Raw genomic sequence first — 14,536 nt, 5'->3', positions numbered from 1 at the left:
TAGTGCCCCATCATTGGTATCAGTGGGAGGAATAGTGCCCCATCATTGGTGTCAGTGGGAGGAATAGTGCCCCATCATTGGTGTCAGTGGGAGGAAGAGTGCCCCATCATTGGTGTCAGTGGGAGGAAGAATGCCCCATCATTGGTGTCAGTGGGAGGAAGAGTGCCCCATCATTGGTGTCAGTGGGGGGAATAGTGCCCCATCATTGGTGTCAGTGGGAGGAAGAGTGCCCCATCATTGGTATCAGTGGGGGGAATAGTGCCCCATCACTGGTGTCAGTGGGAGGAAGAGTGCCCCATCATTGGTGTCAGTGGGAGGAAGAGTGCCCCATCACTGGTATCAGTGGGAGGAATAGTGCCCCATCACTGGTGTCAGTGGGAGGAATAGTGCCCCATCATTGGTGTCAGTGGGAGGAAGAGTGCCCCATCATTGGTGTCAGTGGGAGGAATAGTGCCCCATCATTGGTGTCAGTGGGAGGAATAGTGCCCCATCATTGGTATCAGTGGGGGGAATAGTGCCCCATCATTGGTATCAGTGGGAGGAAGAGTACCCATCATTGGTGTCAGTGGGAGGAAGAGTGCCCCATCATTGGTGTCAGTGGGAGGAATAGTGCCCCATCATTGGTATCAGTGGGGGGAATAGTGCCCCATCATTGGTGTCAGTGGGAGGAAGAGTGCCCCATCATTGGTGTCAGTGGGAGGAAGAATGCCCCATCATTGGTGTCAGTGGGAGGAAGAGTGCCCCATCATTGGTGTCAGTGGGGGGAATAGTGCCCCATCATTGGTGTCAGTGGGAGGAAGAGTGCCCCATCATTGGTATCAGTGGGGGGAATAGTGCCCCATCACTGGTGTCAGTGGGAGGAAGAGTGCCCCATCATTGGTGTCAGTGGGAGGAAGAGTGCCCCATCACTGGTATCAGTGGGAGGAATAGTGCCCCATCACTGGTGTCAGTGGGAGGAATAGTGCCCCATCATTGGTGTCAGTGGGAGGAAGAGTGCCCCATCATTGGTGTCAGTGGGAGGAAGAGTGCCCTTTCATTGGTGTCAGTGGGAGGAAGAGTGCCCCATCATTGGTGTCAGTGGGAGGAAGAGTGCCCCATCATTGGTGTCAGTGAGAGGAATAGTGCCCCATCATTGGTGTCAGTGGGAGGAAGAGAGCTCCATCATTGGTGTCAGTGGGAGGAAGAGTGCCCCATCATTGGTGTCAGTGGGAGGAAGAGTGCCCCATCATTGGTGTCAGTGGGAGGAAGAGTGCCCCATCATTGGTGTCAGTGGGAGGAAGAGTGCCCCATCATTGGTATCAGTGGGGGGAATAGTGCCCCATCATTGGTGTCAGTGGGAGGAATAGTGCCCCATCATTGGTGTCAGTGGGAGGAAGAGTGCCCCATCATTGGTATCAGTGAGAGGAAAAGTGCCCCATCATTGGTGTCAGTGGGATGAAGAGTGCCCCATCATTGGTGTCAGTGGGAGGAAGAGTGCCCCATCATTGGTGTCAGTGGGAGGAAGAGTGCCCCATCATTGGTATCAGTGGGGGGAATAGTGCCCCATCATTGGTGTCAGTGGGAGGAAGAGTGCCCCATCATTGGTATCAGTGGGAGGAATAGTGCCCCATCACTGGTGTCAGTGAGAGGAATAGTGCCCCATCATTGGTGTCAGTGGGAGGAAGAGTGCCCCATCATTGGTGTCAGTGGGAGGAAGAGTGCCCCATCATTGGTGTCAGTGGGAGGAAGAGTGCCCCATCATTGGTGTCAGTGGGAGGAAGAGTGCCCCATCATTGGTGTCAGTGGGAGGAATAGTGCCCCATCACTGGTGTCAGTGAGAGGAATAGTGCCCCATCACTGGTGTCAGTGAGAGGAATAGTGCTCCATCATTTATATCAGTGGGAGGAATAGTGCCCCATCATTGGTGTCAGTGGGAGGAATAGTGTCCCATCATTGGTGTCAGTGGGGGGAATAGTGCCCCATCATTGGTGTCAGTGGGAGGAAGAGTGCCCCATCATTGGTGTCAGTGGGAGGAAGATTGCCCCATCATTGGTGTCAGTGGGAGGAATAGTGCTCATCATTGGTGTCAGTGGGAGGAATAGTGCTCCATCATTGATGTCAGTGGGAGGAATAGTGCCCCCATCATTGGTGTCAGTGGGAGGAATAGTGCACCATCATTGGTGTCAGTGGGAGAAATAGTGCCCCATCATTGGTGTCAGTGGGAGGAATAGTGCCCCATCATTGGTGTCAGTGGGAGGAATAGTGCCCCATCATTGGTGTCAGTGGGAGGAATAGTGCCCCATCATTGGTGTCAGTGGGAGGAATAGTGCCCCACCATTGGTGTCAGTGGGAGGAATAGTGTCCCATCATTGGTGTCAGTGGGAGGAATAGTGCCCCATCATTGGTGTCAGTGGGAGGAATAGTGCCCCATCATTGGTGTCAGTGGGAGGAATAGTGTCCCATCATTGGTATCAGTGGGGGGAATAGTGCCCCATCATTGGAGTCAGTGGGGGGAATAGTGCCCCTTCATTGGTGTCAGTGGGAGGAATAGTGCCCCATCATTGGTGTCAGTGGGGGGAAGAGTGCCCTATCATTGGTGTCAGTGGGAGGAATAGTGCCTCATCATTAGTGTCAGTGGGAGGAAGAGTGCCCCATCATTGGTGTCAGTGGGAGGAATAGTGCCCCATCATTGGTGTCAGTGGGATGAAGAGTGCCCCATCATTGGTGTCAGTGGGAGGAAGAGTGCCCCATCATTGGTGTCAGTGGGAGGAAGAGTGCCCCATCATTGGTATCAGTGGGGGGAATAGTGCCCCATCATTGGTGTCAGTGGGAGGAAGAGTGCCCCATCATTGGTGTCAGTGGGAGGAAGAGTGCCCCATCATTGGTATCAGTGGGAGGAATAGTGCCCCATCACTGGTGTCAGTGAGAGGAATAGTGCCCCATCATTGGTGTCAGTGGGAGGAAGAGTGCCCCATCATTGGTGTCAGTGGGAGGAAGAGTGCCCCATCATTGGTGTCAGTGGGAGGAATAGTGCCCCATCACTGGTGTCAGTGAGAGGAATAGTGCCCCATCACTGGTGTCAGTGAGAGGAATAGTGTCCCATCATTGGTGTCAGTGGGGGGAATAGTGCCCCATCATTGGTGTCAGTGGGAGGAAGAGTGCCCCATCATTGGTGTCAGTGGGAGGAAGAGTGCCCCATCATTGGTGTCAGTGGGAGGAAGAGTGCCCCATCATTGGTGTCAGTGGGATGAATAGTGCCCCATCATTGGTGTCAGTGAGAGGAAGAGTGCCCCATCATTGGTGCCAGTGGGAGGAAGAGTGCCCCATCATTGGTATCAGTGGGAGGAATAGTGCCCCATCATTGGTGTCAGTGGGAGGAAGAGTGCCCCATCATTGGTGTCAGTGGGAGGAATGGCGCCCCATCATTGGTGTCAGTGGAAGAGTGCCCCATCATTGGTGTCAGTGGGAGGAATAGTGCTCATCATTGGTGTCAGTGGGAGGAATAGCGCCCCATCATTGGTGTCAGTGGGAGGAATAGTGCTCCATCATTGGTGTCAGTGGGAGGAATAGTGCCCCATCATTGGTGTCAGTGGGAGGAATAGTGCCCCATCATTGGTGTCAGTGGGAGGAATAGTGCCCCATCATTGGTGTCAGTGAGAGGAATAGTGCTCCATCATTTATATCAGTGGGAGGAATAGTGCCCCATCATTGGTGTCAGTGGGAGGAATAGTGTCCCATCATTGGTGTCAGTGGGGGGAATAGTGCCCCATCATTGGTGTCAGTGGGAGGAAGAGTGCCCCATCATTGGTGTCAGTGGAAGGAATAGTGCCCCATCATTGGTGTCAGTGGGAGGAAGAGTGCCCCATCATTGGTGTCAGTGGGATGAATAGTGCCCCATCATTGGTGTCAGTGGGAGGAAGAGTGCCCCATCATTGGTGCCAGTGGGAGGAAGAGTGCCCCATCATTGGTATCAGTGGGAGGAATAGTGCCCCATCATTGGTGTCAGTGGGAGGAAGAGTGCCCCATCATTGGTGTCAGTGGGAGGAATGGCGCCCCATCATTGGTGTCAGTGGAAGAGTGCCCCATCATTGGTGTCAGTGGGAGGAATAGTGCTCATCATTGGTGTCAGTGGGAGGAATAGTGCCCCATCATTGGTGTCAGTGGGAGGAATAGTGCCCCATCATTGGTGTCAGTGGGAGGAATAGTGCCCCATCATTGGTGTCAGTGGGAGGAATAGTGCCCCATCATTGGTGTCAGTGGGAGGAATAGTGCCCCATCATTGGTGTCAGTGGGAGGGATAGTGTTCCATCATTTATATCAGTGGGAGGAATAGTGCCCCATCACTGGTGTCAGTGAGAGGAATAGTGCCCCATCATTGGTGTCAGTGGGAGGAAGAGTGCCCCATCATTGGTGTCAGTGGAAGGAATAGTGCCCCATCATTGGTGTCAGTGGGAAGAAGAGTGCCCCATCATTGGTGTCAGTGGGATGAATAGTGCCCCATCATTGGTGTCAGTGGGAGGAAGAGTGCCCCATCATTGGTGCCAGTGGGAGGAATAGTGCCCCATCATTGGTGTCAGTGGGAGGAATAGTGCCCCATCATTGGTGTCAGTGGGAGGAATAGTGCCCCATCATTGGTGTCAGTGGGAGGAATAGTGCCCCATCATTGGTGTCAGTGGGAGGAATAGTGCCCCATCATTGGTGTCAGTGGGAGGAATAGTGCCCCATCATTGGTGTCAGTGGGAGGAATAGTGCCCCATCATTGGTGCCAGTGGGGGGAATAGTGCCCCATCATTGGTGTCAGTGGGAGGAATAGTGCCCCATCATTGGTGTCAGTGGGGGGAATAGTGCCCCATCATTGGTGTCAGTGGGGGGAATAGTGCCCCATCATTGGTGTCAGTGGGGGGAATAGTGCCCCATCATTGGTGTCAGTGGGGGGAATAGTGCCCCATCATTGGTGTCAGTGGGAGGAATAGTGCCCCATCATTGGTGTCAGTGGGAGGAATAGTGCCCCATCATTGGTGTCAGTGGGAGGAATAGTGCCCCATCATTGGTGTCAGTGGGAGGAATAGTGCCCCAACATTGGTGTCAGTGGGAGGAATAGTGCCCCATCATTGGTGTCAGTGGGAGGAATAGTGCCCCATCATTGGTGTCAGTGGGAGGAATAGTGCCCCATCATTGGTGTCAGTGGGGGGAATAGTGCCCCATCATTGGTGTCAGTGGGAGGAATAGTGCCCCAACATTGGTGTCAGTGGGAGGAATAGTGCCCCATCATTGGTGTCAGTGGGAGGGATAGTCAGTAAATCTCCCCCTGTGTGTCTTGTAATGATTTTTGTGTCCTTTCAGGCGGCGTTGCGCAGGTTGGCGGCGGCGCACCCTGACGGCATCGAAGACTCCGACTTACAGCAGCTGGTGAAGCCCCGGCTGGTGGATTCCTTCCTTCTTTGCTCCAACATGGAGGAGAGCTTCGTATAGCCGAGGACTTCATTCCGAGGGAATCAAATATTATATACAAAGTATCCGAATTCTGCGATCGCTGCGTACGAAGTGCCACGCCCACCATCCGCAGGATCCATGTTTGTGTAGCAGAATCTCTGAGCCGCTTCTACAATCTGCTGATCCGAATATCCGAATTCAGCCGAATCAGCACTGCAGATATTTATGTGTCTTTTCTACCGAGATTTATTTTATAGCCAGGAAATGTTTTGATATCCAAGAAATAAATTTATACAAATTACATAACGAAGACGCGACGACCTGTAAATAAAGAGATCAGCAAAGCGCAAAATACGTCTCCGACGCGTTCTATTATTAGCATTTTATTTGAAGAAATTGATCATTTTCACATCTACACCTAAAAAGTGTAAAAATGGTGCACAGAGCGATAAACCGATCACATCAGTCTCTGTACCAGAGGAGCTTACGCTCTAATGTCCCCTCCCCCACAGTCCTATCAGTCTCTGTACCAGAGGAGCTTACACTCTAATGTCCCCTCCCCCACAATCACATCAGTCTCTGTACCAGAGGAGCTTACGCTCTAATGTCCCCTCCCCCACAGTCCTATCAGTCTCTGTACCAGAGGAGCTTACACTCTAATGTCCCCTCCCCCACAGTCCTATCAGTCTCTGTACCAGAGGAGCTTACACTCTAATGTCCCCTCCCCCACAATCACATCAGTCTCTGTACCAGAGGAGCTTACGCTCTAATGTCCCCTCCCCCTCAGTCACATCAGTCTTTACCAGAGGAGCTTACGCTCTAATGTCCCCTCCCCCACAATCACTTCAGTCTCTGTACCAGAGGAGCTTACGCTCTAATGTCCCCTCCCCCACAATCACATCAGTCTCTGTACCAGAGGAGCTTACGCTCTAATGTCCCCTCCCCCTCAGTCACATCAGTCTTTACCAGAGGAGCTTACGCTCTAATGTCCCCTCCCCCGCAGTCCCATCAGTCTCTGTACCAGAGGAGCTTACGCTCTAATGTCCCCTCCCCCTCAGTCACATCAGTCTGTACCAGAGGAGCTTACGGTCTAATGTCCCCTCCCCCGCAGTCCCATCAGTCTCTGTACCAGAGGAGCTTACGCTTTAATGTCCCCTCCCCCACAGTCACATCAGTCTCTGTACCAGAGGAGCTTACGCTCTAATGTCCCCTCCCCCGCAGTCCCATCAGTCTCTGTACCAGAGGAGCTTACACTCTAATGTCCCCTCCCCCACAGCCCCATCAGTCTCTGTACCAGAGGAGCTGACGCTCTAATGTCCCCTCCCCCCACAGTCCCATCAGTCTCTGTACCAGAGGAGCTTACGCTCTAATGTCCCCTCCCCCACAGTCACATCAGTCTCTGTACAGAGGAGCTTACACTCTAATGTCCCCTCCCCCACTGTCCCATCAGTCTCTGTACCAGAGGAGCTGACACTCTAATGTCCCCTCCCCCGCAGTCCCATCAGTCTCTGTACCAGAGGAGCTTACGCTCTAATGTCCCCTCCCCCACAGTCACATCAGTCTCTGTACCAGAGGAGCTTACGCTCTAATGTCCCCTCCCCCACAGTCACATCAGTCTCTGTACAGAGGAGCTTACACTCTAATGTCCCCTCCCCCGCAGTCCCATCAGTCTCTGTACCAGAGGAGATGACACTCTAATGTCCCCTCCCCCCACAGTCCCATCAGTCTCTGTACCAGAGGAGCTTACACTCTAATGTCCCCTCCCCCGCAGTCACATCAGTCTCTGTACCAGAGGAGCTTACGCTCTAATGTCCCCTCCCCCCACAGTCCCATCAATGTCTGTACCAGAGGAGCTTACACTCTAATGTCCCCTCCCCCCACAGTCCCATCAATGTCTGTACCAGAGGAGCTTACACTCTTATGTCCCCTCCCCCACAGTCACATCAGTCTCTGTACCAGAGGAGCTTACGCTCTAATGTCCCCTCCCCCACAGTCCCATCAGTCTCTGTACCAGAGGAGCTTACGCTCTAATGTCCCCTCCCCCACAGTCCCATCAGTCTGTACAGAGGAGCTTACACTCTAATGTCCCCTCCCCCACAGTCCCATCAGTCTGTACAGAGGAGCTTACACTCTAATGTCCCCTCCCCCACAGTCACACACTATTATTATACATGTATATAGCTCTGACATATACCGCAGCGCTGTACAGAGATCACTGGGCCAGTCGCAATCTTTTCCTCGATCACAGCCAAAAGTGTAGCGTACTCCTCCACCTCGTAGATGACAGACACTCAGCGCAGTTTCATGGCTTTCTGGTAACAGAACGGCTTATAGTGCCTAAACTAGAACCATCAAGCTATGCTCCTACGCGTTTCGTCATTTCTAACAGGAATCTCCAAAAGTCTAATGAGATGGTGGAACTGGGTGGACTTGTGTCTTTTATTGACCAAATTAACTATGTAACTATGATGTGTTCAAGCACTATCCAAAAAAAAGGTCATCTTTTCCTTGATCCCACCCAGAAGTGTAGTGTGCTCCGCTACCTCCCACACTCACCTTTCTGATAACGGAACATCTTGTAGTGCTTGTACCTAGGAGGGTTTCCGCGGTCCCTCTAGACAACTTTATGCTCAGAAGCTCCTTTTCATCTCCCAGCAGAATCAGCCTTGAAACTAGAAATGCCAAGCCATGACCCAACGCGTTTCGTCATCTCCGACAGGAAATGATGAATCGCGGTGGGGTATACCTTGGAGGTTCCCAGAAGTGACTTCAGGATCGGGCCGGCATGGTCAGGAGACATTACTGATAGAGGTGTTTTCTCAGATACTGGCATTTCGAGTTTATTACCCTCACCAAGCAGACTGAACATCCAGGGGGCAGTATACATTATATGCGGAGTTTCGTGATTTTTTGTATCCTTATGTAGCTCCCTCCTAGTATTGGATGAAAGGTAAATGTAGCTTTATTGCTGCTCAGTAATCATTGAAGATGCTGTTGGTTTCTTTCGGCTGGTCTGGATTTCACAGGCTGCAGGTTTGTTTGCTCAACGCTCCCCCCCCCCCCCACCACCACCAATGATTACAGAGGATCCATAAAGCTACATTTACCTTTCATCCTGCACTAGGAGGGAGCTACAGAAGGATGACAAAAATCACAAACTTCAATAAAACTCAGCTTATAACGAATACTTCCTCCAGGATCTCCGGTCTGACTAGTGCGGGTAATAAACTCAACCCTCGAGTTCTGGGAAAACATCGCTCTCAGTAGCGTCCCCTCACCATGCTGGCACAATCCTGAGACCATTTACGGGAACCACCAAACCATGCTCCAACACAATTCTTCATTTCCTGTCGGAGATGACGAAACGCGTTGGGTCGTGGCTTGGCTTTTCTAGTTTCAAGGCTGATTCTGCTGGGGGATGAAAAGGAGCATCTGAGCATAAAGCTCTAGAGGGACCTTCCTCCAGGATCTCCAGTCTGACTAGTGCAGGTAACAAACTCAACCCTCCAGTTTCTGGGAAAACATCGCTCTCAGTAGCGTCCCCTCACCACGCCAGCCAGATCCTGAGGTCATTTCCGGGAACCACCAAGGTATGCCCCAATGCGATTCGTCATTTTAAGTTGGAAATGACGAAACGCGTTGGATCGTGGCATGTCATTTCTAGTCTAGGCTGATTCTGCTGGGGGATGAAAAGGAGCATCTGAGCATAAAGCTCTAGAGGGACCTTCCTCCAGGATCTCCGGTCTGACTAGTGCGGGTAACAAACTCAACCCTCCAGTATCTGGGAAAACATTGCTCTCAGTAGTGTCCCCTCACCATGCCAGCCAGATCCTGAAGTCATTTCTGGGGACCACCAAACCATGCTCCAACAAAATTCTTAATTTCCTGTCGGAAATGATGAAACGCGTTGGGACGTGGCTTGGCTTTTCTAGTTTCAAGGCTGATTCTGCTGGGGGATGAAAAGGAGCATCTGATCATAAAGCGCTAGAGGGGCCCCGGAAACCTTCCTAGTTATAAGCACTATAAGCCGTTCTGTTGTCAGAAAGGTCAGTGTAGGAGGTGGGCGGAGCATGCGTTTGGGTGGGATCAAGGAAAAGATGACTGTTTGTGGACAGTGCTTGAACACATCATAGCTACATAGTTAATTTGACCAAAAAAAGACCCAAGTCCACCCAGTTCAACCATCACATAAGACTTTTGGAGATTCCCAGCCCACAGAAATCAACAGCATCTCCAATGATTACAGAGGATCCATAAAGTTACATTTACCTTACCCTCACCACGCCAGCCAGATCTTGAGGTCATTTCTGGGAACCACCAAACCATGCTCCAACACAATTCATCATTTCCTGACGGAGATGACAAAACGCGTTGGGACATGGCTTGGCTTGTCTAGTTTCAAGGCTGATTCTGGTGGGGGATGAAAAGGAGCTTCTGAGCATAAAGCTCTAGAGGGACCTTTCTCCAGGATCTCTGGTTTGACTAGTGCAGGTAACAAACTCAACCCTCCAGTATCTGAGAAAACATCACTCTCAGTAGAGTCCCCTCACCACGCCAGCCATATCCTGAGGTCATTTCTGGGAACCACCAAACCATGCTCCAACAAAATTCTTCATTTCCTGTTGGAAATGATGAAACGCGTTGGGACGTGGCTTGGCTTTTCTAGTTTCAAGGTTGATTCTGCTGGGAGATGAAAAGGAGCTTCTGAGCATAAAGCTCTAGAGGGGCCCCGGAACCCTTCCTAGTTATAAGCACTATAAGCCGTTCTGTTGTCAGAAAGGTCAGTGTAGGAGGTGGGCGGAGCACGTGTTTGGGTGGGATCAAGGAAAAGATGACTCCAGTCTGGACAGTGCTTGAACACATCATAGCTACATAGTTAATTTGACCAAAAAAAGACCCACGTCCACCCAGTTCAACCATCACATAAGACTTTTGGAGATTCCCAGCCCACAGAAATCAACAGCATCTCCAATGATTACAGAGGATCCATAAAGCTACATTTACCTTTCATCCTGTACCAGGAGGGAGCTACATAAAGATAGAAAAATCACAAACTTCAATAAAACTCAGATTATGACGAATACTTCCTCCAGGATCTCCGGTCTGCCTAGAGCGGGTAATAAACTCAACCCTCCAGTATCTGAGAAAACATCGCTCTCAGTAGCGTCCCCTCACCATGCCAGCCAGATCTTGAGGTCATTTCTGGGAACCACCAAGGTATGCCCCAATGCGATTCGTCATTTTATGTTGGAAATGACGAAACACGTTGGGTCGTGGCTTGTCATTTCTAGTCTAGGCTGATTCTGCTGGGGGATGAAAAGGAGCATCTGAGCATAAAGCTCTAGAGGGACCTTCCTCCAGGATCTCCGGTCTGACTAGTGCGGGTAACAAACTCAACCCTCCAGTATCTGAGAAAACATCGCTCTCAGTAGCGTCCCCTCACCACGCCAGCCAGATCCTGAGGTCATTTCTGGGAACCACCAAACCATGCTCCAACACAATTCATCATTTCCTGTCGGAGATGACGAAACGCGTTGGGACATGGCTTGGCTTTTCTAGTTTCAAGGCTGATTCTGCTGGGGGATGAAAAGGAGCTTCTGAGCATAAAGCTCTAGAGGGGCCCCGGAAACCTTCCTAGGTATGAGCACTACAAGCCGTTCCATTATCAGAATGTGAGTGTGGAAGGTGATGGATCACGCTACACTTTTGTGTGGGATCAAGGAAATTATGGCTTTTTGTGGACAATGTTTGAACACATCATAGTTACATAATCTCACCAAACACTTTATTGGGTCCACCTTGCTAGTGCCAAGAAAATTCCCCCCACACCGTGGACACCACCACCACCAGCCTGAACTGCTGATACTACTGGAAGGAACCACCAGAAGATGGGGACACTGGAGTCATAGAGGGATGGACATGTCAGCAACAATACTCAGGTAGGCCGTGGGGTTTAAATGATGCTCAGTTGGTACTAAGGGGCCCAAATTGTGCCAAGAAAATCCTCCCCACACCATGACACCACCAGCAGCCTGAACCATTGATACCACTGGAAGGAGCAATCAGAAGATGGGGACAATGGAGTCATAGAGGGATGGACATGGTCAGCAACAATACTCAGGTAGGCCGTGGGGTTTAAACGATGATCAGTTGGTACTAAAGGGCCCAAAGTGTGCCAAGAAAATATCCCCCACACCATGACACCACCAGCAGCCTGAACCATTGATACCACTGGAAGGAGCAATCAGAAGATGGGGACAATGGAGTCATAGAGGGATGGACATGGTCAGCAACAATACTCAGGTAGGCCGTGGGGTTTAAACGATGATCAGTTGGTACTAAAGGGCCCAAAGTGTGCCAAGAAAATATCCCCCACACCATGACACCACCACCACCAGCCTGAACCGCTGATACAAGGAAGGATGGATCCCCCACCACCAGCCTGAACCATTGATACAAGGCAGGATGGATCCCCCACACCATGACACCACCAGCTTGAACCGTTGATACAAGGAAGGATGGATCCCCCACACCATGACACCACCACCAGCCTGAACCATTGATACAAGGCAGGATGGATCCACCACACCATGACACCACCAGCTTGAACCGTTGATACAAGGCAGGATGGGTCCACCACACCATGACACCACCACCAGCTTGAACCGTTGATACAAGGAAGGATGGGTCCCCCACCACCAGCCTGAACCGCTGATACAAGGCAGGATGGATCCCCCACCACCAGCCTGAACCATTGATACAAGGCAGGATGGATCCCCCACACCATGACACCACCAGCTTGAACCGTTGATACAAGGAAGGATGGATCCCCCACACCATGACACCACCACCAGCCTGAACCATTGATACAAGGCAGGATGGATCCACCACACCATGACACCACCAGCTTGAACCGTTGATACAAGGCAGGATGGGTCCACCACACCATGACACCACCACCAGCTTGAACCGTTGATACAAGGAAGGATGGGTCCCCCACCACCAGCCTGAACCGCTGATACAAGGCAGGATGGATCCCCCACACCATGACACCACCACCAGCCTGAACCATTGATACAACGCAGGATGGGTCCACCACACCATGACACCACCACCAGCTTGAACCGTTGATACAAGGCAGGATGGATCCCCCACACCATGACACCCCCACCACCAGCCTGAACCATTGATACAACGTAAGATGGATCCCCCACACCATGACACCACCACCACCAGCCTGAACCGTTGATACAACGTAGGATGGATCCCCCACACCATGACACCACCACCAGCCTGAACCGTCGATACAAGGCAGGATGGATCCCCCACACCCTGACACCACCACCAGCCTGAACCATTGATACAAGGCAGGATGGATCCCCCACACCATGACACCACCACCACCAGCCTGAACCGTCGATACAAGGCAGGATGGATCCCCCACACCCTGACACCACCACCAGCCTGAACCATTGATACAAGGCAGGATGGATCCACCACACCATGACACCACCGCCACCAGCCTGAACCGTTGATACAAGGCAGGATGGATCCACCACACCATGACACCACCACCACCACCAGCCTGAACCATTGATACAAGGCAGGATGGATCCCCCACACCATGACACCACCACCACCAGCCTGAACCGTCGATACAAGGCAGGATGGATCCCCCACACCCTGACACCACCACCAGCCTGAACCATTGATACAAGGCAGGATGGATCCCCCACACCCTGACACCACCACCAGCCTGAACCATTGATACAAGGCAGGATGGATCCACCACACCATGACACCACCACCACCACCAGCCTGAACCATTGATACAAGGCAGGATGAATGCACCACACCATGACACCACCACCACCACCAGCCTGAACAGCTGATACAAGGCAGGATGGATCCATGCTTTCATGTTGTTTATGCCAAATTTCTGACCCTACCATCTGAATGTCGCAGCTGAAATCCAGACTCATCAGACCAGGCAGTTCTTCCAATCTTCTATTGTCCAATTTTGGTGAGCTTGTGCAAATTGTAGCCTCCGTTTCCTGTTTTTTGCTGACAGGAGAGACCTCTAGTGGGGTCTTCTGCTGCTGTAGCCCATCTGGTTCGAAGTTGGAGGTGTTGTGCGTTCAGAGATGGTATTCTGCATACCTTGGGTGTAACGAGGGGTTTTGGAGTTACTGTTGTCTTTCTATCATCTCCAACCAGTCTGCCCATTCTCCTCTGACCTCAACAAGGCATTTTCCTCCACACAACTGCCACTCACTGGATATTTTCTCTTTTTCGGACCATTCTCTGTAACCCCTAGAGATGGTTGTGCGGGAAAATCCCCGGAGATCGGCAGTTTTAGATATACTCAGACTGGCCCGTCTGGCACCAACAACCACGCCACGTTCTGAGGATCGGTTTGAACTTCAGCAAGTCATCTTCACCACGTCTAGAAGCCTAAATGCATTGAGTTGCTGCCGTGTGATTGGCTGAATGGTAACTTGTGTTACCAAGAGATTGAACAGGTGGACCCAATAAAGTGGCCGGTGAGGTAAAAAAAAAGACACAAGTCCACCCAGTTCAGCCATCACATGGGACTTCCGGAGATTCCTGGACGGGTGTTTCGTGAAGCGTTGACTTTGGATGCGTATTATACTTTATTATATTTTATTTCAGGTACTTCTATATCGCCATCAATTTACGCAGCGCCTTTACATATATATTGTACATTCCCATCAGTCCCCGCCCCCGAGGAGCGTACAGTCTAAGGTCCCTAACTCACATCCATACATACACATACTAGGGCCAATTTAGACAGAAGCCAGTTCACCTACCAGCATGTCTTTGGAGTGTGGGAGGAAACTGGAGTACCCGGAGGAAACCCACGCAGGCACGGGGAGAACATGCAAACTCCAGGCAGGTGGTGCCGTGGTAGGGATTAAAACCAACTACCCGAGTACTGCCAGGCGGAAGTGCTAACCATTTAGCCACTGTGCTGCCAATATTTTATTATACTTTTTTATACTTTATGATATTTTATTATATTTTAATATATTTTATTATACTTTATTATACTTTATTATATTTTAATATATTATATATTATATATTTATTATACTTTTTTATA

The 14,536-nt window shown here is 51.0% G+C and overlaps 1 protein-coding gene across 4 annotated transcripts in view; it reads left to right on the top strand.

Moving 5' to 3' along the window:
- Nucleotides 1-5,764, top strand: part of INSC (INSC spindle orientation adaptor protein) — a 232,448-nt gene extending 226,684 nt beyond the window's left edge. For all 4 annotated transcript variants that reach the window (XM_089662061.1, XM_089662064.1, XM_089662060.1 and 1 more), the window contains one exon: nt 5,323-5,764. In XM_089662061.1, coding sequence (XP_089518187.1) covers nt 5,323-5,451 — 129 coding nt within the window. In that variant the 3' untranslated portion in view covers nt 5,452-5,764. The remainder of the gene's footprint in view (nt 1-5,322) is intronic.
- The last annotated feature ends 8,772 nt before the right edge of the window (nt 5,765-14,536 follow it).

The sequence above is a fragment of the Staurois parvus genome, unplaced genomic scaffold (genome assembly GCF_062004578.1).
Source record: "Staurois parvus isolate SC_StPar_1 unplaced genomic scaffold, SC_StPar_1.0 ptg001421l, whole genome shotgun sequence".
Classification (NCBI taxonomy): Eukaryota; Metazoa; Chordata; class Amphibia; order Anura; family Ranidae; genus Staurois; species Staurois parvus.
This window is presented reverse-complemented; position numbering and strand designations above follow the sequence as displayed.